This window comes from Hydra vulgaris, chromosome 04 (genome assembly GCF_038396675.1).
Source record: "Hydra vulgaris chromosome 04, alternate assembly HydraT2T_AEP".
In the NCBI taxonomy this organism is placed as follows: Eukaryota; Metazoa; Cnidaria; class Hydrozoa; order Anthoathecata; family Hydridae; genus Hydra; species Hydra vulgaris.
This window is the reverse complement of record NC_088923.1, coordinates 34,892,330-34,919,851: the sequence shown is the minus strand read 5'-3', so window position 1 is coordinate 34,919,851 and position 27,522 is coordinate 34,892,330. Positions and strand designations below refer to the sequence as shown.

Below are 27,522 nucleotides of genomic sequence, written 5' to 3'. Positions count from 1 at the left end.
TAATACATTTTCAGCTTTTTTCGATTCTAAATAATTTCTACATAATAATGCAGTATGTTTAGGGTCATTATCATGCATCAGAATAAAATTATCTCCGATTAATCGAAGTCCCGAAGGGATTGCACTTGTATCCAGGATATCTCTATAATGTTCTGCTCTCATTATATCATCGATTTTATGCAAATATCCCACTCCATCCAGAGAGAAACAACCCCAAACTATCACAGAGCCTTCACCATATTTTACTGTTGGAACCAGACATTGAGTTAGCATTTTTTCTTCTGCAGATCTTCTAACGTAAACTCTTCGCTTATTTCCGAAAACTTCAAATTTTGACTCATCGGTCCAGAGTCTTGTTTCCATTCATTTATCGTCCAATTTTTGTGGAGCTGTGCCCAACGGAATCTCTTCTGTCGATTAACTTTTCGTAGATATGGTTTTCGGATAGCAACACGACCATGCAAATTCGCTTTTTGCAATCTACGTTTGATTGTACTGACAGAAATTTTTTTTCTCGATCACAGTTGAAAATAGCTGTTATTTGTGGAGCAGTTAACATTTGATTACGCTTACTGATGATTTTTATACGTCGGTCATCAGTTTTTGTTGTTATGCGAGAAGGACCTGGACGATTTTTTTCTTCCAAACTTCCAGATTCTCGATATCGACAAATCGTATAGCTAACTGTTGATTTACTCAGATTTAATTTTTCAGCTATTTTTCTAACTGTATAGCCTTCTTGAAGCAAAGTGAGTATTGCTGTCCTTTTTTCAACACTTATTGGCTTACCTTTAGGCATATTTTTTTCAATATTTTGAATTTACACTAAAAAAATAATTTTTAATTTTACCTTTGAAGTTCTGCACTTGAAATTTTTTTAAAATACTAACACAAAATACACAAAATATCTGCAAAAACACAGTAAACAATAGCAATACTTGTTAAATGACAAACTTAAAAGATTTGAGTTGATAATGTAAAATACAGGTTCACACGTGACCTTTAATATGTTTCTGCGTTCTCTGTTTATTTATTTAAAATGATAAGACTTTTACTTGTGAGCACAATTTATGCTATTTTAAATGTTAATTATTTTAATATATTTACATTAAAATAACTTAATTTAGAATTTTTTTGATACAAATTTTATTTAACTTGATTTATTTTTATATAAACATAAATTTTACTAATATAAATAAATAATTTTATAACGTAATTACATTTTAATATTGTTCTTTTGAAAAAATATTTTTTGTCCTAACTTCCGTGAGCGGCAGTGTATATATAACTTCGGTAACTTAAGCTTTGAACATTTATTTTTTTTAACATTATTTTTTTCCTAAAATATACAGAAAATTATATTGATAATTGATCTTTAAAAAATAAAAAAATGAAAAATAAAAACTAGTATTTAATTTAAAATGAATACATCTACTTTGACCGAACTTTCAATACCATCTCGAAAGTTTGGCCGCTATATAAATACTAATAATGTATCACAAACTTAACGTCAGAAATGATGAAAACTAATTTTTAAATGTTGTTTTATTGAAAAATTATGATATAATTTCAGGTAATACCAGTTACTAAGGAGGGTGTCGTCCCGGGCTCAAAAAAAAAGTATTTTGGGGCACCAAAGGAAACAAGTAGGAGCACATAAAAAAAGGCCTTTGTAAATATAAGTAGTATTATTTTTAAATTTTATTGTAATTAATCAACTATTTTATTACTTTGGCCATTATCACATTTGCTAGGCCACTGGTTAATAAAATTATAAATATATTTTTCAATTAATTTAAAAAGGTTTTTACAATTAACTAAAAAGCACTATTTTGCTTTAAATAAGCTTTGTATGTTTATTGGAAATTCTTGCACGCATTGTTGACCATAGTAGAACAGCAAGACCCACACAACCAATCGTCCCAGGATTCGCAACACATTCATAATTGTCGTTGAGCTGTAATTTTATCTCTAAATTATTTCACCTCAAACTTATACGCAAGACTCTAAAGTTGAACAGGGTATAAGCCATATCTCATTTTAGAGGCTTTTCTGCAATAACCTTTCAAAAGTTGTTTCTCGTTACACTTTAAAATTATATACATTAATTGAATAAACTAAGTAAACTTGATCATATATATCGCAACTAAAATTTATAAATAACGCTATTGCATAATATAGCTTCGAAACAACAGAATTAACATATATTATTATACAAATTGTAGGGAGAGCGGGGAGAAATGGAACGCTCTTGAAGTGAGCATTCCGAAAAATCGAATTAGGAGTGGTATAATCAACGTTATCTGAAACAATGAGATTTCGCTTTTCGCATTTAGATTTAGCTTTAGATAATTAGATTTAGCATTTACCCTCTATTTAGCATACATTGCTTTGTCTCTCTGCGTGTGATAAAAACAACATTTTTGAAAAGAACCCCCTAAAAACGATTCTTTAAGGGATAAAGTGAGACGGAGAAAATTAGTTGATATCCCATTTCTCTCCTATATTACTTTTGGGCAATTACATTGCGAAAACCACTTGAATATTTTGATGAAGATTGCGAGGCTTATAATTTTAATAGTTCTTATTAATAGTTTTTATGAATATGTTGTTAATTACTCGCTTGTCCCACTTCACCCCATACTTGTCCCACTTTACCCCAATGACACGGTTCATTAAACTAAAATATGAATAAATGGATAACTTTTAAGATTTATTCATTGTTTTAAGTTATAGTATATTCTGATTAAACTATAATAATATACCCAACAGAAATCTTTTTTGTATTATGTTATTTATATAATACTTAAATTCATGATGTTTTATATTATATATATATATATATATATATATATATATATATATATATATATATATATATATATATATATATATATATATATATATATATATATATATATATATATATTCATAAAAAATTATTTTTGAAAGCCTAAATCTAAATTTGCAATCTTAAAATCTTTTACTTTGTAAACAAATGATAGCAAATAAGTACAAATAAGTGCTTCTTAAATAATTCTCTTAGTTACTCTTCGCCATTGTTATTTCGATATCAATCTCCCTATTATTTTGGTAAAAACAAAATTAACATTCGTTTACTAAATCGTGGTGCTTGCTTAGTTGTTTTCTCCTTGAGTAGAACTACTGTATATACTCATTTGAAACCCGCGTATAAGTTGAAGCAAAAAAGTTGAATGTCTTAAAATATTATTAAAAATATTAGTAATTTCGAAAAAAGTAATTTGTTTGTTTATGAAATTTGCTCAAAATTTAACACATTTCAACTGATAGGAGAGTATATACGGTAAAAGCTATTTTCAAAACACAAAAATCCAGAGCTTGGTGCGGCCATATGCTACATTTCAATCAATTTTTACCAAATTATATAAAGCGGTTTTCATTTTACTTGTGTTTTTATTGTCGCACTATCAAGTCAAAATTTCACTTAAATTGAATCATTCAAATTGAATTATTTTTAGCAAAAAAAACTAAAAAATTTTAAAATCTGCATCATACTTTAATGTGTACCCTATATATGTGGCGTTCTTGGGGGAGCTAAGTTGACATTATCAGGATCCGTTTTAACAGTGTTTGTGATTTGAATGCATAGCGACCGAATCAACAATCATTGCAGGTGTTGTGTAACTTAAATGGTATAATTTTGTATAACTTTAGTTATACCAGTTGAAAGACTTATTGGCGTTGTTTATTACCCTCTCTTAAAATGTATAAGTATTTTTAAAATTGGGTTTTTCGAAACATTTTTATTTTGTACTCGAGTACTTGTCTTTTTTGTTGTCAAAACAGATCTAATCTATTTTTATTGCAATAGAAGCAGTTTCTGTCTCATCACACGTTGGTGCATATTAACTTCGATTCCTCATGTGACATACAAATACCACTTTTTTATTAGGGATTAAAAAGGCAAAAGATATGAAACAGTATCTCTGAAATCAAGATTTCAGCAAATCGAGTTTCGCTATACAATCCTTTGCTTGTATCATTGCATCGTCGCATGCTTTGAAGTTTTCATTACTTTATGTGAAAAACATCAGAATTTTACAATTGGTTAAATGTGAGTTAAATTGAGCCCTAAACAAACGCATATATTTCAAGAAATAAAGTTTCACACCACGCAATTATTACGAACTTATTATAAATAATATTGGGTAAACAGTTTTTTTTTTGGGTAATATTGAGTCAACAGTTTTAAAATGTATAGCTCTTTTTTTTTTCTATATTATATTATTAATATTAATTTAAATGTATTTGTATAACTTTTTTATGATTAATGTTTTATTTTTATTTGGGATTATAATCGCTGCATTTAAAAAATAAATTAATAATATAATTTTTCATTAAAAGGTTCAAGGTAATGTTATCATAAGAACGTTTTATCTACTTCAGGTTATAGTTAGCTATTATAAATAAATACTAAATAGATAATAAGTAATTCATAATATTATTTGCGTACCAAAAACATTTACAAATTTATTTTCAAATATTATAAAAAGTTTATCGCCTAAATAAGTATTTTAACGATTTAAAATTACGTAATAAATTTCGTTAACTATTCACATCATACAACAAGCGCATCACCTTTTCTTAATTGGCGCAATGACGTGGTTCGCGTGCTAGCTTCACGTGCCTGTTGTCGTATTTCAAAAACCTGAAATAATTAAAAATTTAAGTTGTTATATACTAAAATTGAAAATTAAAAAAATAATAATAAAAAAAATTACCTCTTGAATAGCTTGTCTAAAACAGTGAAAATTGTAATCTATCAGGCCTAAACAAAATTTACAATTGAATTTAAATGTTATTGTAAAGCGATCTTTACCACATATTATAAAAAGAATCATACAACATATTATAAAAAGAATGGTTTCATTTAGAACAAAAGTAAAAAAGTAGACTTTGACACCCATTTTCTCAGGTTTCTACGGCATAAATTCAGTAGTGTTGGTATTCAGAGTAGCGTTGGTTAACTAAGAAATTATTTTCCCGTATCACACTAATAGAAAGTTCTATTAAATGGTCATGTACAACTTATTGAAATAGAATTCAATAGAGCATAAATCTTATAATACGATTAGTGCCTTAAATCTCATTCAACATGTGTCTGTTCCTATCTTTCAAATACGCGAGGAGGAAGTCAAAAATACCTTAGATTTGATTTTTCTATGAATGATGAAATTATTAATTTTTGGTTTAGAAACAAGTGTTATTCTTGGAAATTTAGAAAAAACGGCTATTTAATGATTGATATCAAATCTAGAATCTAAATCAGTCAATCATAAAAATAACTAGTTAACTTATAAAAATAATTTCATGAGAGTTTCACTATAGAACATGAGAGTCTCACTTTAGAACAATATATCTTAGCAATGACATCGCAAATGGCGGAAGCGTTTATTTAACGGGGAAAAGGGAAAAAAGAGAAAAGGAAAACCAAAAGAAATTATTTTAAAGAATAAAAAAGATAAGTTAAAAATAAAGTAAAATAGCAAAAATATTAAAAGGTATAAACAAACCAAAAGATTAAAGAAAAAATAAAACAAGAAAATGATTAATAAAAACAATCAATTAAAGCGAAGTAACAAGTTAAAAGAAAAGAAGTTAGAAAAATGTTCGAAAAAATAAAAATAAGAACTAATTAAAACAAAAATAATTCGCTACAAATTTTATACGCCAAGAATAACAAATATAATTTATTTTATTGTGTAAAAGTTTTTGTGTTTGCATTTTCGTTATGTAACTTTTGTTTTCGTTTTGTAGTTTTTGAGCTTGCTTTTTCGTTTGCGTAAAGTTTGTTTTATTTGTGCTGTTGTTGCTAATTATTTTTATTGTTGTTACTAATTGAGTGTTTTCATATTTTTTTGTCTTTTTATCTAATTTATTATAGATTAATCCTTTTTTTTTAAATTAATTTAATTTACGCTCGCTTTTATTTATTAATACTGCTGTTTTTTTTGTTTTGTTTGTTTGCTTATTTTATTCAGGTGTCACTCCAATGACTAGTTTTTAACTATGAGTGACACCTAACCTAATTTTGTAAAATTATAAAATTTGTAATTTTCAATTTTTGGTTAAATAAATGGATAAAAATAAAAGAATAAAAAAAATTATAATTTCCAAATATGCTCCTAAAGACTCCATTAAATTGAAACATCTTTGTTTCAATTTAATGGAGTCTTCTAATCTAAAATAACGATAAGGAGATTATGAATCAATATCAAAATGAAATTGACTGGAATAATTGTATGAAAAAATTTCAGTTCAAAAAATGTACGATACCCTTTTGTTGTATTTATTTGAAGTATGTAATAATTGTATTCCAAATATAGACTCACATTCGAGAAAAAGGAGAACTCCTTGGATAAATTGTGATTTAAAAATCTTATAAGAAAGATACAAAAATTTAAGATACAAAAATTGTGCTTCGAATTGGAGAGTTAAAAAATTAAAATTATCGTACAAAGAATGCTGCGAACAAGTTAATTATGAAAAAAGCCAGAAAACGATATGAAATAAATTTTTAAAAACCAGAAAACAATATGAAATATATCTAGTTCACGAATCCAAAAAAAACCCTTAACTTATTTATAGCAACATCAATAATCAAGGAGCTGTAGCAAATTGTATAAAAACAATTGAAAATATAAAATGGTTGCATTTCTCATGATCCAATTTCAATAGATATTTGTTCAATAGACAAATTTCAAGATGTTTTTTATAAATGTAAATGAGGAACTACCTGCTACTGCTACTGCTACCTGATTTTCCACATCGATTTAATGGTAACATTGATTTTGATGTTTCTTTTATTACTATTGAAAGTGTTTAGTTAAAAAAAAAAAAAAGTAGAAAATTCTTGAGTTGATTTTGATGAAGTTGTTGTTTGGTAAAAAAAAAAGGTTACTTTTCTTTAATACTGACAAATGTCTTGTGATGCATTATGGAACAAAAAATGAGAATCATTCTTACCTAATGGAAAGGAGAGAACTTAAAACGACTATTATAGAGATGGATTTGGGAGTAAAATTTACAAATTATCTTAAGTTGAAACAACAGATTATAACATTCTCGTCAAAAGCAAACTTAACCTTAAGTCAAATAAAATTTTTTTTTGCACATCACAACAAATCTTAAGCTACTATACAAAAAAAAGTATTTGTGCGACCGCATATCAGCTTGGTCTTCTATATTATTTTCTCATTTATATAAAAGGAAATATTATCATTCTAGAAAAATTGCAAAGACGAGCAACTAAAATACCTCCTAACCTAAGAAACCTAAGAAACTTTACGTAGAAGAAACTTTACGTATGAAGATTGTCTTGCTAAACTCAATTTAACAACTCTGGAGAAGAGAAGACGAAGAGGAGATATGATACAAATGTTTAAAATATTTAAAGGAATAGATAAAGTTAAGTTTATCAATCCACCGTTATTTAAGAATTTAAAAACCAGAGGTCACAGGTTTAGATATGACTTATTAAATTATTAATAGTGGAGTTTGACATAACTTCTTAACAAATAGAGTTGCGCCATTATGGAATTCATTGTCAGAAGAAGCTTTAAACATATCATCTATGAACGAATTCAAAAACATTTATGATTTAAGACTACAAAAGTAAAAAATCTGAACGAATTAAAATGTATTGCTTTAATTAAAACATGAAAGGCTGTCAAAGTGTAAAATTCACACTTGCTGGTGTTTCCATCAGCTACAGCATTAAATTATAATAATAATAATATAATGTGTTAATAGTAGAATACTATTAATATCATTATATTATTATTATAATTTTAAAGTTCAAAGAATAGTAATTACTATTACTATTGATATTAAATCAATAGTAATAGTAATTTCTTGTTCTTTGAACTTTTGATAATTTTGTTTATAAAGACTCTTTACTAAAGTTGCATCATATTAAATTTTATAGCAACAGCTCTTTTTAATTATCAGTCTTTGAAAAAAAACCAGCCTGGCCTATTTACAATGCAAGCAATACAAAGAAGAAATTAAACTAATGAAATCTGCTTTTGATATGTAAGAAAATTTGTTCAGAACTTAGTAAAGATCTTGATTTATTTATTTGATTTATTTTTATCATCAATTATTTTGCTAGTTATTATGATTTATTTAGCGATCACCAATTATTTAGCTAGCGATCATCAATTATTTAGCTAGCGATAATCAATTATTTAGCTAGCGATCATCAATTATTAAGCTAGTGATCATCAATTATTAGGCTAGCGATCATCAATTATTAAGCTAGCAATCATCAATGATTTAGCTAGCGATCATCAATTATTAAGCTAGCAATCATCAATGATTTAGCTAGCGATCATCACTTTTTACAACTTTGTTTTTGGAAGAGCAGCAGAAGTATGAACTGTTCCAATCTTTTATTAATTAGATACCACCCTAAAACAATAAAACATTGTCTAAATCTTGCTGCCGATTTATTATCTGCTTATACTGATTTGCAATATTATTCACAAACAGGTGTAGGCATCTTAACTCTTCCAAGTTTAAAAACTTTAGGATTAAAAGTAATATATTCAACCTAAATCCAGCTGTTTTAAATGAAGTAGGGATTGTCCACAAGTTATGTCACGCAATTTTTGACTGTTTTTAACCTCATTCTCCCTCGTCACAACATCGTAACTCTTTAGTAAAAAGTCTTGTTACCAAAGAGTAACAAGTCTTTTTACTACCCCCTAGGGTGAGACTTAATTTATGGACAACCCCTAGCAGTTCAATATTCATTTTTTAATCATGTGCAGGTTGAACAGACTGAATATCAAAATTCAATTTTAAATGGAAAACAATAACTATAAAGCAGCCTGTGCTTTCAATTCTTATGACTATGATCAAAGATACGGCATGAGGAGGAGACCTAGATAAATTTGTTTGAATTAAAAAATTAAAAAAGGATATAAATTTAGATTATGGATAACAAGATATTTATCTTATCCATCGCAATAATATAAATTAATATGGACTATACTTGAACTCTCTGAAATTCCCTATTAAAAGAAAGTATAGTATGGGATTGCACCATTGCAATTGTTAGGCCTTATATGCTAGACCACACATAAATTTACTGCTGCAATAATTAATAATACTGACAGTTTTACACTTTCGTGAACTGATCTTTTGTAGGCAAAGTTTCACTATCTGACATAATTGATCTTCTAAACAGAACATTGCTAGTGATTCGGGTTAAGAAATTAATGCCATTAATAGCAATTAAAAAATTTTCCACCAAAATACAATTCATTTACATTTTTGTAAATTTTATTATTATTTTATGTTTACATAGTTAAATAAAAAAAATCAAATAGAAATTACTTACCGCGTTTTGTAAAGTTATCTTCCCTCAATATACAAACTAATGCTAAAAACCTTAAAAAAATAAAATTATTAAATTAATTTTAGTGTTTATATTTAACAAATATAAAAAAAATTAATTAAATGACATAGCATTTCTGCTCATAAATGATTGATTATTAATATTAAATCTATTAAAAAAAACTAACAAAAATGGAAATATAATATTTAATGTGGCAACTTAGAAGTACCTATTGACTTCTCTTAAATAACAAACAGTTGAATTATTGAGACGAATCACTGATTCTGATTGGGTATCGTAAGCGTTTGTATTACCATCTTCACGACGACTAAATTACATTGTTTATCAAAATATTGTTATTAAATGCATATATGAACTATATAATTCATTTATAACATTATACTCCATACCCATATATGCAAGATATGTCAAGAACAACATCAATCATGTCACAACACAATTCATAAGATTGCATATCAACAGGAGCACTAGCAAAAAAAAAAAAAATTACAATATAGAAAACCAATATTTGAAACAATTTTATATAAATGGTTTCATAAGGTGTTATAGCAAGTAATTTACAAGTAAATATTGATGTATTGAATAATTTACATATAACTAATATAATATAAAAAATAATATAATTTATCAATGGAAAAGCTAAAAAAGAAAAACCTGTCAGTTGCAATATATATTTTTGAAACTACATCAAACAAAAAAGCCTTCTCAATTCCTGAATGCTAAAAAAAGATAAAAAAAACAACACTAAATTTAAATTTTAATCTGTTTTTAGATGAGATTAATTCAGTGTACACTTTAGTTAATGAATTAGAACCTTGTGTTCATTGTACACTGTACTCTAAATACACTGCATACAGTTCTTTACAGTATAACCAATTGTACATAGTAGTTTATATGTAAATATGTAATACAGTTTTGTGTGTAGAGATAAGCAATAGTCCAGAAAATAATATCAATACAAATGTATTTTAATTTTTAATAATAATGTTTGCAAATTTATAATTCTTATATTAAGAAAAACTCATAAATGAAACGTATTTACTTAAACATCATATTCAGGAGAGATAAAGTGGTAGAGCGCATGCTTTGTAAACAAAAAGTTCGATTACAACCATGTCTTTGGTAATACAGTATGTTAAACTATTTCTCTGCACATTGGACTTATATGTAGAGACTTACTGCACAGTGGTCTTATTTGTCAAGACTTATTGCACAGTGGTCTTATTTGTCAAGACTTACCACACAATGGGCTTATTTATCTAGACTTACCACACAGTGGACTTATCTGTCTAGACTTACCACCCAGTGGACTTATTTGACTTGAGTATTTAAAGGGTTAAGAAAACTAACAAAAAAAAAATCAATAAAAAAAGTAAACAAGAAAAAAAATCATTAAATAAACTTAAAAGATTCATTTCAAAAAATTTTCTTATTATAATTCTCCAATAAAAACCAAGTATTTTTAAAACTACTACTAGGAAATTTTACTTACTAATTTACAAGTTCTTCTTACCTTTGCCCATAATTAATATTGGGGCTTTGTATTCAAGTTTACCTTCTCCCTGGAAAGTTGCTTTTGACAAGACTAAGAAGCCTCATTTACCATAATTAAGACTTAACAATATTGTAATTCATTTACCTTATTTATCATAACTAAAACTCTAATTAATAACACTAAATCAAAATAAATCAAAACTTATTGTAGATGATACAAAAATTTTATTAACAGTGGAAAATATAAAAAAGTAGAAAAAATTGATTTGGATGAAGCTGCTGTTTGGTTTAAAAAATAATTACTTTTCTTTAATATTGACAAATGTCTCGTGATGCATTATGGAACAAAATGAGAATCATATTCATCTAATCGGCAGGAGTGACCTTTAAAGCACTATTGTAGAGACGGAATCGGGAGTAAAATTTATGAATGATCTAAAGCGGAAAAAACAGATTATAACACCCTCATTAAAGCAACTTAACTTAATAACTCTGGAGAAGATAAGACTACAAGGAGACATAATATAGATATTCAAAATATTAAAGGAATAAATAGAGTTGAGCTCATCAATCTACCATTGTTTAAAGTCTAAATACAAGAAGTCATGGGTTTAAATATGACAGAGAAATTATTTATAGAGTTAGAAATAACTTATTAACAAAAGAATTCTGCCAGAAGAAGCTGTCAACCCAAAATCTTTGAACAAGTTCAAAAACATTTATGATTTTTTTATTTTATTTTATAAATGAAAAACTTTAACAAATTGAAAAAATTGAAGAAAACTTAAATTAAACATGAGAAGGCTGTCAAAAATGTGCAATTTACACTAGCTGGTGTTTTTATCAGCTACAGCATTTTTAATAATTTTATATTTTTATTTAAGTTAAAGAAATATATTTTAACAAACAGCAATCTTTATAAAATAAATTTCAACAATCAAGTCTTTTGAAATCATAAAAATTCATATAAGATTACCTAATATAAATTTTTATGCTATTCACCTCCTTAAAGCCAAGGGGACAACTTCAGTCAGGAAAACTACAATTTTTCTTTCTTTTAAATGAGTTTAACAATGCATGAAAAATAAGTTGAGTGTGGTGGGACATGTTAGGGATAAAGCTTGAATCTTCTTGCTTATGAAGCAAGCACTCTACCACTACACCACTACCACATATATATGTTGTATATATATATATATATATATATATATATATATATATATATATATATATATATATATATATATATATATATATATATTTTAATAATAATAATAATTAAAAAAAAAAAATTATAATACTTACAAAATTTAATTTAAAAATGAATTCTTGAATTTATGAAATTGCAAATATCATATACAAAAATAGCAAGTAGAGAATTTAAATGAATGCACCCATTATTCAATTTTTCCAAAAAATTTATAAATTACCTGAATAAATATATTCAAAAGATTTTCTAGAGTAGGAAGTTGAGGTATGAGTTTTTGAACAACTTTGCTGAATGCCTAAAATTTATAAAAAATTTATTAAATAAAAAACAGTTGATGCACAGTAAAAAAATAAATATACAATTACAGAAAAAAAAAGTAAAAAAATTATACTATCCCTATATCCCTATTATCAGTTTAGTGTACTGACAATAAGGACACAGTATCTAAATTGCCAATTAAGTGTGTAATATAGCATTTAATTTACAATTTCTGTCAAGTCATAAAAGCCTTTTAATTTATTAAACTTTTAAATTTTTTAAATTTTATTTGCAAGAGTATACCCAATAATTTAATAAATATAAACAAATTTCAAAGTTTCAAAATCAAAATTCCCATTTGAACAAAAAAAAAATTGTTATTCTGATTTTACAAATAAAAAATTACTCTTTTTCTTATCATATACAATTCTACAGTTTTAAAATTCAAAAAAAATTTACCAAAAATTATTAAAAAACAATTCTACAGTTTTAAAATTCAAAAAAAATTTACCAAAAATTATTAAAAAACAATTCTACAGTTTTAAAATTCAAAAAAAATTTACCAAAAATTATTAAAAAACAATTCTACAGTTTTAAAATTCAAAAAAAATTTACCAAAAATTATTAAAAAACAATTCTACAGTTTTAAATCTCAAAAAAAATTTACCAAAAATTATTAAAAAACAATTCTAAAGTTTTAAAATTCAAAAAAAATTTAACAAAAATTATTAAAAAACAATTCTACAGTTTTAAAATTCAAAAAAAATTTACCAAAAATTATTAAAAAACAATTCTACAGTTTTAAAATTCAAAAAAAATTTACCAAAAATTATTAAAAAACAATTCTACAGTTTTAAAATTCAAAAAAAATTTACCAAAAATTATTAAAAAACAATTCTACAGTTTTAAAATTCAAAAAAAATTTACCAAAAATTATTAAAAAACAATTCTACAGTTTTAAAATTCAAAAAAAATTTACCAAAAATTATTAAAAAACAAAAAATTTTAATTAAGATTAAACATGAAAAAACAGATAGTAAAATTTTTTAATGAAAAATTACTTACCTCAAAAATAGAATGATCATAGATACTAGTTAGATAAAAACTAAACAAAAATATTTTTTAACTTATTTTTTTAATGTCATATCTTGTTATATGTGAATATATATATAAACATATATATATATATATATATTTTTATATATATATATACATATATCTATATCTATATATATATATATATATATATTTTTATTTATATATTTATATATATATATATATATATATATATATATATATATATATATATATATATATAAGTATAAAGCATAAACAACAGCTGTTACTAACTAAATTTTTAATTTATATAATATTATAATACTTGTATAATAAATCATATTAAATATGATTTATTATACAAATATTATAATATTATATAAATTAAAAATTTAGTTTTAATTTAAGTTAAGCATTATATAATAATTATATAATGCATAACTTAATGCTCATTGTGTGAAAAAGAGAGCAGCACTTTTTTTATAAGAAATTGTGGATGAAAGTGTATGCAAAATTTAACTTATGTAAACTTTAAATTTTAATGTTAAAAATTATATCAAAATTTACATTTTTACATTTGCTTTAAAATTGCATTGCGGAAATATCTTCTTAATTTAATTTATAGCATTTATTTGTTGTTTTATAAAGTTATATATATATATATATATATATATATATATATATATATATATATATATATATATATATATATATATATATATATATATATATATACTTATTTATATATATATACTAATATGCTTACTCTCGAGTCTTTAATATAAAGGAGGGGGGGATTAAAAGGAAAAGGCAGGAATTTTAGTCCAGATTTAATAAACGGGTGGTGGGTTAGTAAAAGGAAAGGTGGGGGGGGGGTGAGGAGGAGAAATTTTTCTTATGTTACATCAAAAGTATTTTGTTATAAAAATTTCAGTTTATAAATCCAAACTAATACTTTTTACAAAACATGCATAAATTTAATTATAGTGGCTTGCAGTCAAATGTCCATTTTCTAACAGCTGTTTTATAATAATTTCAATAGGATTTACTTGGTAGGCAATTTTTAAAGGCTGTTTACACTGATAGTTTTTGTTTTTATCAGTGACTGAAAAAATTATTTTCTAATTTTTAAAGCCGATTTTCACTGATTTTTGTTGCTGTTGTTGATAACAAGTAAAAATTAATAAACAGGGGAGTCTTAATAAGCTTGGGATGGGTGGGAAAATTTTTAAAAAATTAATAAACGTCCTCCCCTCCCCCCTTTTTATTAAGGACTCGAGAGTAGTTAATTAGTTAAGTCAAATTATATAAACATTCAGAGGCAACTTTCTATGAGAAAAAAAAATATTACATTTAAACTTTTATTTTCTTCAAAATAAATCAACAAGGCGAGGGTTCTGATAAGCTGCGGATGGTCTCAAAAAAATAAGCAAAAAATTAAAAGATTTTTTATTTTCTACCACTTACTTTACTCACTAAAAATGATTGTAAAAAGAATAAGTATAAAAACAGTGTGGACAGACTGACCATGAACTGTATTATAGGGGTCATGGTAAATCATTATTCCACCTATTTTTAAATTTATTTCCACATCCATTTTACATTTTTCAAAATTTTTTATACTATTTGTAATTAATCAACACATTTCAAGCAGTTATTCTAAATATTCTTTAGATGGATATTACTATACAAGGTTAGGATCAAATACGTTTCATTAAATACAAATACAAATACATTAATCCTAAATTTCCAAATACAAATTTAAATACAAACATATTCAATCAACATTTTGCAAATACAAATACAAATATTTCTATTTTAGGTTAAGAAAAAATAAAAAGATTTGTTTAATACAAGACTACTAAAATGGTCTACTATATAGAAATATAAAAACAAGTCTTCTAACAAATATCCTTTAAAAACAAATTTTTTAGTTATTTTATTGTTAAAAACGAAAAAAAAAATCTCTATTGGTATTTCCAAAAAAACACTGGTTAACCTAGTTTATGGAACTGGAAATACATTTCAATAAAATACATATACAAATATTAAGGAAACTTTTTTATTAAATCCAATATGAATACAAATACACCAAATTTACCTATTTGATCCAAATACAAATTCAAACAAAAATACGTATTTGACCCCAACTTTTCTAATATACAAATATATTATATATATATATATATATATATATATATATATATATATATATATATATATATATATATATATATATATATATATATATATATATATATATATATATATATATAAGGGTGGTTCAAAAAAATGAAGTTTGGAAATTCTGTTCTCCACAAGGCTTATCTTGTTTCATATTATATTAGAGAATTTCTGTAAAAATTTGAAGCAAACCGGACAATATTTAGGGGTCAATAAAAATTTTGACTTTTCATGTATACGGTCTATACAAATCAAGAGTAAAAATTTCATTTGATATTTTCATATTTTAATATTCAAAATTTTAAACGAAAAATTGTTATAATACTGATTTCAAAAGTATGACATATAAGTAATGTGCCCTCAAATGTCATCTACCGCGATCATTGCTACCTTAGAGGAGGATGGGTAAATCTGGCTGTTGCTGGACAAAACGAAGCAGAAACTGTTTTTAGTCCTTGTCTTTGGTGAGGGTTTCATTATATTTCTGGATAAGAGCAATCCCACGCTCTTATCGGGCTATCATTGACAACCTTCATCTAGTCGACTTGGTCCTTCAAATTTTGGTAGCAAGCATCCTATTTCCATGCTTCTGGATCTTTCAACAGGAAACTCTTGGCCTCCTCCTTTCCAGTGATACTAAGTACTTTGAAGAGACAAAATGTTCTTTGGGTCACAAAGTTTTCAAGATGATTGAAGTCTGCAATACACATGCTTATTATCTTCAGAGCCTTTGGAAGCCTAGAGGTTGGCTATCATGGCTCTTTTAACATCTAGAGGGACTCAGTTATCAAAAAAAGCTAAGCCCAATAGGTGTTCTGAGAAGAACCACAGATGTCGAGTAAATGCAGTGTAAGCCACATCAGCAATGATACGGTTTGGATATTTCTTGAGAAGCCCGATCATCATTGCATCATTCAGGGGAGCGTATGAAGCCAGTGGAGCCTCATGCCAGAAACGCCCATAAATGAGAGAAACGAAGAGTGCAAGCTGCTTTAGACCTCCAACTGGCCTTCAAATAACACCATTTTTAGAGAATAGATGGCCTTCAATATCTATTGAGCATGATGCATTGCTCCTGGAGCTCGGAACTGAAACTCCATCTTAAAACTGCTTCTTTCACCAGAATCAAGCCTCTGAGTTGGAATTCTTGCTTTGCTCCAAATCATATTGATATCTTTAATTGTACAAATAATACTGTCCTTCACAGTGAGATGTTCTTCGAGGTGGTAAAAGAGGAGGCAGCGGATGGCATCATCGTTTGTTGATAAAAAGAGAATTGGTTGGTGGCCTTGCCAACAAGCCAAACTTCAGCAAAACTTCTTATTGCAGCTGCCATTATGTAATTAAGTACCTGTCTGTGGATATAAAAAAATACTAAATAGTAAATATTGTCATACTGTTCATGAATGTTATGTTCAAATGTTTAATGTTCATTTTATTTTAAAAACAACAATTGTTTTAAGGCCTTAATATGTGACTGATAAACTGATAATATTACACTAATCCATTTAATAAACAATAGATTATTAATTAACTATTCATGGTAACTAATTAATTGTAATTATATAATATGTGCATAAAGCAGCTGATGTAAATTACTAACCTTTTAAGCTTTTTTTGTTTAGTCAGAATAAAAATTCAAAAATACTATATATTTGAAAAAATTTCAATTTTTAAAAATTATTTGCTGATGGAAAGATGTCTGCTGTTTACAAATTGCACAAAGAGCTAGAACAATTACTTTGTATGGTGTCCAAGAAGGGCTGTTCAGAAAAACAAAACTAAAAATTATGTATAAACTCTCAAAAGTGTGATTTCTGCTACGCACATGCCATAAAATTAGGTGCTTGCCCAAAATGTTGAAATCCTATTGACCCCTAAAATTGCTCAAATTGGTCCAATTTTTTGCATGGTTATTCCTTATGTGACCCATCTGACCAAAACCAGTCACATGTATAAAATTTTAAGTTTTGAGTGTGATACATATTTGAAAAGGTATAATATTCTGCTTTAAAATGATGCAAAAATTATTGCTCTAGCTTGACCCTAGCCAAAGTTATGAGCAAAAATGTAACATCTATATTAAAATTTTAAAAATGGAAAAAAACGCGTTTAAAGGTTTGATGTCATATAAAATAGAAAACTCCTTAGCAACCATGCATGGATTTTGTTCTAATTTGGCACACATCTACTGTGATACATTTGCAACAAGTCCTGAAAAAATTATTACTATAGCTTGATTACTTTTTAAATTATAACACTTTTAATACATCGAGAAAATTAAATTATTATCAATTTTTTAATTTTTAGATTTTTAAATCTATTGACAATATTTCAAAAATAGTTCAAAATCATTTTTTTTCATTTCAACTTCATCCTTCTCATCATCAGAGTCAGAAATTTCGGATTCATGGTCTGCCATGGCAACTTCATCATCAGAGCTGTTGAGTTCGTCATCTATTCGATCTGTCCAGAGATATTCTTCCCAAATTGAATTCAGCTTGTCTGTGTCAGACTTTGACGAATTTAGCATCTTAGCTATTGCTATACTATTGTTGGCCATTTTATTTTTTTATTAAAATAATTAAAATAAAACTGAAAGAATATTATTATTTATTTACTATTGGCTGTACTGCTACACGATCAACAATAACAAAACACGGTGTTGCGCATGCGCTGAGCTATTTAATATCACTACTGAGCATGCGCGATGGCCAGATTATAAGTTGTTGTCCAATAGAACTGATCAAAACATAATGGAAACCACGTGATAGCAACGCTTGCCAAGTTTGTTTATACGTGGTGGCTTGTAAAAATTGCTCTGATTGGTCAAATTTCAAATGAGACAAAGAAACACATGTACACCATTGAATAGCTAAAGAGGTCAGCTTTTTAACCATACCAAAATGTCAAGGTTATTATTGCGCTAGGCAGTCATGTTTATTACTGAAAGTGGACCAATTTAATGAGTAATCACAGAAATTTTAAGACACTAGCCTCACAAAAATCACCAAATTAACCATCAAAAAATTATTTTTTATTAAAAGTTAAGCTTGAATAGCAAAGAAAAGTTAATTATGTAAACAATTATGCAAAAAAATAAATAATGATAAAAATTGAATTTTTGAGCTGTTTTGATGGTTTTCTCAATATAACATAACGCGACATCCGACTGGTTTTGGTCAGATGCGTCACATATATTGTAGAACAAAGTTAGCCTTGTGGAGAGTGGTTAGGAACACTTTTAATTTTTACTATGTAATTCTGGACCACCCTAATACATATATATATATATATATATATATATATATATATATATATATATATATATATATATATATATATATATATATATATATATATATATATATATATATATATATATATATATATATATATATATGTATATATATATATATATATATACATATATGTATATATACATATATATATGTATATATATATGCATATATATGTATATATGTATATATATATAAATAAATATATATATATATATATATGTATATGTGTATATATATATAAATAAATATATATATATATACATATATATATATATATATAAATAAATATATATATAAATAAATTTATATATATAAATAAATATATATATACATATATATATATATATATATATATATATATATATATATATAAATATATATACATATATGTATATATATATGTATATATATATATATATATATATATATATATATGTATATATATATGTATATATATATGCATATATATGTATATATAAATAAATATATATATATAAACAAATGTATATATATATATACATATATATATATATATATATATATATATATATATATATATATATGTATATATATATATTTATTTATATGTATATATATATATGTATATATATATATATATATGTATGTATATATATATATATATATATGTATATATATATATATATATATGTATATATATATGCATATATATGTATATATATGCATATATATGTATATATGTATATATATATAAATAAATATATATATATAAACAAATATATATATATACATATATATATATATATATATATATATATATATATATATATACATATATATATATATATATATATATATATATATACATATATATATATATATATATATATATATATATATATATATATATATATATATATATATATATGTATATATATACAATGTATATATATACAATATATATATATACAATAATATATATATATATACAATACAATACAATAATATATATATATATACAATACAATACAATAATATATATATATATACAATATGTATATATATACAATATATATATATATATATATATATGTATATATATACAATGTGTTCCGAAATGGTTGACCCCATTTTGTAGCCAAATAATTTTGGCAAACTTTGTTGAAATGACCTCAAATTTTCACAGCATGTGTAGAAACATTTTAAGTTTATGCGTGTAACATTTGGCATTTCTATCTTTTCAGGTTAAGAAATGCCGCTCACTTCGAAAGAAAAGGCAATTTGCATGTTCGAGTATGCTCGGACTTAGTCACCGAAGACAGTGCAGCATGCCTTCTTCACAAAATTTGCAAACTTTTGGTGAGTCCAAAATTTGGACTCACCAGAAGTTAATTTGTTTTGTGCAATAAACAAGAAAAAAGTTTATGAGCCATTTTTCTTCAAAGGAAATGTAAACAGAGATGTTTATCTTCAAATAGTTCAAAATTGGCTAATTGATCAACTCATAGAAAATAAAGACGAAAGTTTCCTTTTTCAGCAGGATGGTGCTCCACCTCACTGGAAGCTCACTGTATGAGCTTACCTCAATGAGGTTCTGTCAGAGAGATGGATTGGTCCAGGTACTGAAGAAGATGATTTGCTTCTGAAATGGCCACCACGATCACCCAAACTTTGTCCGCGTGACTTTTTCCTCACAGGTTATGTGAAAGGACTAGTCTTCGTACCTCCTCTTCCAGCTAACATTGAAGAACTGAAACAGAGAATTACAGTTGCACTGGAAACTGTTACTGAAGACATCCTACAGCAAGTTTGGCATGAGCTCGAATACTGACTCGACCTTTGCAGAGTCACAGGCGGCGCTCATATTGAACATTTATCTGTCATAGAACCAACAAATATTAGTACTTTTCTTTGTAAATTTAACCAATATAACTTATGACCTTCAACATAAAGTGTATTTAGTTTCATTAAGATCCATCAAGTATTTTCCAAGATATGGGTATATAGAATGAGGTCGACAATTTCGGAACACCCTGTGTGTATATATATATATATATATATATATATATATATATATATATATATATATATATATACACATATAATTATATTTCTACCGCTTACTACAAAATATTGAAATAAGGAATAAGTATAGTAATGGGCAGCGTGGAATGGCTCATTAAAATGACATTAAGCTCATTAAAATTTTGATAAAATCAGGAAAAAAATACTATACAGGTAAAACAGTGTGTGAATGAACATAAGCATATCAAAATTCATCAAAAAAAAAGTCAATTGAGCATCGGAATTTTCACTTTTGGACCTAATTAAAAAGGAATTAAACTTGTTGAGGTTGAAATTTCTTTTTTTTTTATAAAACAAACTTTTAACTCTATCAGGCTAGGGAAATTCATATAGAGTTAAAAATCTTGTTTATAGTTATTCATCATATCAAAAAAAATTATACAATAAGTTTTGCAAAAAGTATAATTAAATGCAAGAAAAGGGAAGTGTGGCGCTATACTATGACACTTTGCTAGGCAGTAGAGTTTTAAATATGAAAATATGATTCTTTAATAATTTTTATTGCTAACACTTTTACTATTAAGTTATGAGTTACTAGAAAACAAAGGATAAGTTTAAAGAGAAAAGAAACAGTTAACTGAAGACTTAAAATATTGTAGGTTGCATGAGTAAAGAAAACATAAAGATGGGTGAGAATTTTGAGGTTTTGTTGATATGTGAGGAAAAAATCTAGATGAATAGAAACTTTTACAGCATGAAGAGACAGATACAGTAAAAGAATATAACTTTGCTGAATGAAAAGTCAAGGGAGAATTAGTTTTGTTTGATCGAACTAGAGATGATGGCCTAATTTCGCAGCAACCATGATAGTATTTATAGAAAAATGAAAGAGATGCAACCTTAGGACAATGGGTGAATGGCTCAAGGTTAGCAGATAAGACAGGTCCAACTACATTTACTTTGTAATTTTTACTAAGTGATTTTAGACCTTGTGTGAGAGTGAGAGGGTTGTTATTTGTCAATATAAGACAATATTGTGATAGTTGTTTGCACTAAATTTTTGAGTTTTTTTGGAGTTAAAAATAACAAGGCACTGCAAGCTCCAAGCTGTTACAGAAAAGGGATGATTAAAAAAATGAAGACTTTTTGTCAAGACATTAGTATAAAGTTAAGTTGTCAGCAAATAGTCACTTTAAATGTAAGATTGTCAGAAAGATTGTTATTGCAGATAAGAAACAATACTGGAGCAAAGATAGAACTTTGCACTATCCTCAAAGTTTTTTTTTTTGTTATTCACCTCCTCAAGGCTGAGAAAGCCACTATAGATGAGGAGGTTAATTAATAGTGGTTATAACCCTCTCTCAACTCTATAACTCTGAAACATGAACCTTGACGAACAAGGCCGCTGCATGGAGAAACAAGTTGAGCGCAGTACTACCTGGGACATGGTGGGGATCGAACTCGGAACCTCTAGCTTATGAAGCAAGCACTTTACCACTAGACCACTACCGCATAGTTACTGTAAATAAGGAAAATAAGCATAAGATACTGTAAATAAGGAAAAATGGCTTTCAAAAATGACTTGAGTACTGCGATTAGAACTAATCGTAGGATAGTTGGAAAGGTCAGCATGTTTTCTAGAGTTTTTAAAAACTGGACTAATTATTTAGTGCTTATTAATAGTTTAGCAAGAATTGAAGAAAGTTCCGGAGAACACTCTTGTAAGACTATGATGAAAATATTGACAAACTGTAAAAGATTTTAACTGAAATTCTCAATTTGAGAATTGACTTTAGAATTGGAAGATAGAGTGTTTTGTAAGTCTAACAATTGGTTAATCTGTTTAACTGGAACAACAAGAAGAGTGTGGCCTTTAGATTTAAGAGTCAAATTAGAGGAAAAGTTCTTTGCAAATAATTCTGCTTTATTTTGAGGGGAAGTAAAAAGATAAGACACACGAATTAGAGATGGAATGATTGATTTAATTAGTTAATGACAATTTAAAGACTTTCCAAAAGTCTCTAGAACCTAATATTTGTGATAAGATACAAGATTAAGTAGACTGACAATAATGGAGCAAGAACATTTTTATATTGACTTGCAATAATAAAAAGACATTTGTTCCTAAGACAGATGTTCTTGTAAAAAAGATAAAAAAAAAAAAAAATGATTACAATTTAATATAGCAACATCAGACTGAGGCATGACTTAAAACAGATAGAAGGTGTAAAAGTTTCAGCTTGGATCCAGGAAGTTAGGTAAGAGATGCATTTATGCATATATATGGATATATATGGTTATAAACATATATGTTTACTGTTTATTTAGATGCTGGCATACAATATTCTTAGATATTTATATAAACTTTATCATTTTTATGGTGTAGTATTTGCCGAAAGAGAAGATGATGGTCAGATGGATGTGTGGTATGACTCGAACAAGATTAGAAAAGAAACCATAATCTTTGACACAGGTTAGAAAAAATGTATCAAACAATGTTTTTTTAGGGAAGATTAAAGTTATTAAGGTATCAGCATACAGAGAGGTAGTAACTTAAGGAGAAAATGGTAGAGGTTATAGTAAGAAAACTTGGAGAGATTGCGTTACATATGGTATAAAAAAAGCTTTAGTTAAGGAAAAAACTTGAGAATTTTTATATTAGAGAAACAGCATTAAAACGGAAGGATGATGATTATTATTATTATGATCATGTTGATCATGAGATTTTGTTGCAGTAAATTAGTTGATTTTCCTGCAAAAACTTTGTAGGTATTCTGATAAATTTGAGTTAATTTGACCTTTAGGTGCAGTAGTTACCTATGTAAATGTAAATGTGATGTAAATGTAAAAAGTAAATGCTAGAGATATTTATATTAAACTAAAACCAGATAGTTTAGAAAAAAAAATTCCAAGATAACTATATTACGCTTATCTTTAATGTAACTTTATTTACCTTACTTTTATTTATTTATTATTACTATTTTTTATTTATTACTTATATTATTTACTACTTTAAATTAACTTTTTCTATATTTAAAATATACAAAAAATTAATTTAAACTACTGTCTAATTTAAAACTTTTAAATTTTTAAACAAATAATTTTTTGAAGTTTTCCCCTAAAATTGGTTTGTACAAGTTTTTATTGGTTGATTTTCAAATTATCATTGATATTTTAATTCATTATTATTTTTTATAACTTTTTTTAAATTCATAACACTTGAATTAAATTGTGCTTAATAAAGCATTAATTAAAATATATAAGTTTTGATTGATAATATTTTTTAAGTTGTAAATTTATTGTTTTGTTTTTTCAAATTTTGCAATATGATAAATTGACACTTTCATTAAAACAGTGTTAGAAGACCAGAAGTATTTCCAGATTTCACCATTTGAGATCACTTAATTCACACCTTAAAAGAAAACATCTCTCTTTGTTTGTTTTTTTTCCTCACATTTTACAAAAGTTGTCATAGCTTTGTGTATGGCTAAACTAGAATTTAAACCAAGTAGTCAGATTACTAACACTTTCAGTTAGTCTATGTCTTTAGGTTAAACCTTTATTTTTAACAAAATGCATTATTGATGTTTGCTTACTGAATCCAACCAAAGACCAAGTTTTTCTTACAGCATCTGTTTTAATAAGCCAAAGACTTCTGAGATACCAGTACTCAGTTTCTTGAACATAAATTCTGATACTCTTGGCAAATTTTAGATGATTAGTTGCAGCAAATAAAATGAAGACTTTGATGTAAGTATTAATGCTAGTAGTAAGTAAGTAAAGGGACAAACTTAATGTTCTTTTAGCAATAATGAATGAAGTTTTGTAATATATATAATTAAAGGCCTAATTTAAAAAAAATCATCCAGCACAACTTTTGTGTCCGTAAAACAGAAATATGTTGTCAACAAGCTTGTCATTAAGTCATTGAGAGAGATCATTAGGATGGCAAATTTGTGTTGGCCACACTTGTTAAAAGTTTTTTTTGTTATACACTTTTCTTTTGTTTTTATACACATTTATTTCTTAAAAACATTTATGCACAACAATTTTAACAAATGTATTTAAGAAATTTATCTAAATTAAAAACATCTTTTTTCTACATAACGTTTTTACAAATGTTTTTACAAAACCAAATTTAAAAAAGTTTCTTGTAATAAACTAACATTTTTAATTTAATGAATTTTTAATTGAATTAAAAAAGTTAAGTAAATGATTATAAAGCTAGAGCTTTATAATAGAGCCTGCATTTACCTGAGTCTGTAAAGGATGGATTTCTAGAACAATTTTATTTACAAAATGGGTATTTATTATTATTTTTTTAATTACAATTCACTTCCCCAAGGCCATGAAGAACATTTCAGTTAAGGAGGCTACTTTAGCAGTCTTCTCCATTTAGCAAGCGCTTTGGTGCTCAAGTTTTTGCAAGCATAAAATAGAATATGACAAAACTTTAATGTATTGGTATATTCTCTTTCATTGTAGATAAATGCCCACATCCTAACTTACTAGTTAATGTAAGTAATGTAAACCCCACATCCTAACCTGCTAGTTAATGTACACTTCTCCTTATAACTTTAAAGAAATACACAAAAATTGTTTGTGAGTATTTCTCTAATTGAAAAAAAAACACAACCTGAGTTGAATATTTTCTAGACCAGCAGCTTCGAGTTCTCCAGTTGCTCTTTGATGTATATCACGTTGAGTTTCTAAAATAAAACCATTTTTAGAAAATTCACAACTTTTATATTAGTGGGAATAACTTGAACATTAAACATATATACAAGTTGTACTAAAATGCTTAAAACGAAAAACTATAGAGAGAAACAACTGAAAATTAAAACAAATATATTTTCAAAATAGGATTTTGATTTTTAGTCTAAATTTATTAAAGGCATCGAGCAGTGACTATGTATATGTGACTGTATATGTATGTATATGCGACTGCATATGTATGACTGTATCAAACGAAAACTGTATGAAATGAAAAATTAAAATAAGTGTTTTTGTTTGAAACTTCTTTGCATTTAACTGCATCTAACTCTATTGGAACTTTTTTGCTGTACTTTTAGAACCGTTTTTAACTCGCTTTAATCTGCTTTGTTATTGTCGCCTGACTGATTGACTGATTTAACTGATGACATTTGAGAACATTAATGCATTTATGATACAAATTTCGTTCAGTTAAACATTTTTTAAATTCTCATGATCTTTCTTTAATCTAACAAGAAAATTTTCTCTTTTTATATTATGTCTATATATTACACTTTTATATTATGTCTATATATTACACTATATATTACACTAATTTCATTATTTGAGCATAATAATTAGTTTTTGTGGTTTCATGCATAGGCATAAACGTTCTATAAAATATAAACTTTATTATTTGAAACACAATTATTTAAAATGAGGTTAAATGCAGCTGAACAAGAATCTTTTCGAAAGCAACTAAAAATGTTTTTTGTAAATAAACCTAATATAAAAAATAAATAAATCGTAAATCATTTTGAAAAGGAAGGATTTGCTCGAAGTACAATATATGATAACCTAAAAAGACTTGAAACTGTTCGATAGTTTTCTGATAGAAGGCACCCTGGTCATCCGACATCCTGGACTAGAGAAAAGAAAGCCGAATTAACGAGACTTATCAACAATCGAAAAGGGGTCAGTCAGAGAAAAATAGGTATTAAATTCGGTGTAAATCAATCAACAATTGGTCGTCAGTTAAAAAAAATGAAGATTAAATATAGAAAACATGAAAAGACTCCAAAATACACTATAGAACAACAAATAAAGGCAAAAAAAAGAAGCAGGAAACTAGTTAACCAACTCTATAACACAAAATCGCTTCTAGTCATCGATGACGAAAAATACTTTTGTTTTGCAGGGGACAACATCCCTGGAAATTCTGGATACTACACAAACAACAAAAAGACATGTTGTTTTATAGGAAAAGAGAAATTTCCAAAAAAATTATTAATATGGATAGCCATATCTGACCGTGGTATGTCCGAGCCATTGTTTCGCACTTCCAAGGCTGTAGCGATCAATTTATCAATCTATATCAATGAATGTTTAGAAAAACGACTTCTTCCATTTATTCACAAGTATCATGGAGACTTTAACTATTTATTTTGGCCAGATTTAGCAAGTTCTCATTATTCTAAAGATTCTCTAAATTGGATGGACCAATATGTCTACTACGTTGATAAAGAATCCAATCCCCCAAATGTGCCTCAAGCACGACCAATTGATAATTTTTGGGGACATTTGGTACAGAAGGTTTACGAGAGAGATTGGCAAGCTTCAACAGAGCAAGTTTTGATTGATCGCATTAAACTAAAACTACAAGAAATTGATTTGAACTTTTTACAGTCGCATATGAAAGGCGTCAGAGCAAAATTGAGATCAATTGCAGATGGTGGTGTTTTTTCATATAAAAAATAATATATTTTTATTAAAAAATAAATGCTTTATTTAAAAAAAATATAATAGTAATTTGTTTTTTTATTTATAAATAAGTTATTGACGTTTTTATTTTGTCCAATAACTTCCGCATCACCCGTTATATATTCAGTTAGAAGCACCTAATTGTGCTCTTTCTA

At 26.3% G+C, this 27,522-nt stretch overlaps 1 protein-coding gene across 1 annotated transcript in view; it reads right to left on the bottom strand.

Moving 5' to 3' along the window:
• Positions 1 to 4,464: 4,464 nt before the first annotated feature.
• Positions 4,465 to 27,522, bottom strand: part of LOC100209939 (ras-related GTP-binding protein C) — a 36,716-nt gene continuing 13,658 nt past the window's right edge. Inside the window, exons 8-16 of the mRNA XM_065796170.1 lie at positions 25,551 to 25,623; positions 13,434 to 13,473; positions 12,331 to 12,405; positions 10,061 to 10,125; positions 9,796 to 9,873; positions 9,615 to 9,713; positions 9,389 to 9,438; positions 4,764 to 4,810; positions 4,465 to 4,690 (exon numbers count right to left, since the gene is read on the bottom strand). Of these exons, the coding sequence (XP_065652242.1) occupies positions 4,601 to 4,690; positions 4,764 to 4,810; positions 9,389 to 9,438; positions 9,615 to 9,713; positions 9,796 to 9,873; positions 10,061 to 10,125; positions 12,331 to 12,405; positions 13,434 to 13,473; positions 25,551 to 25,623 (617 nt within the window). The 3' untranslated portion in view covers positions 4,465 to 4,600. The remainder of the gene's footprint in view (positions 4,691 to 4,763; positions 4,811 to 9,388; positions 9,439 to 9,614; positions 9,714 to 9,795; positions 9,874 to 10,060; positions 10,126 to 12,330; positions 12,406 to 13,433; positions 13,474 to 25,550; positions 25,624 to 27,522) is intronic.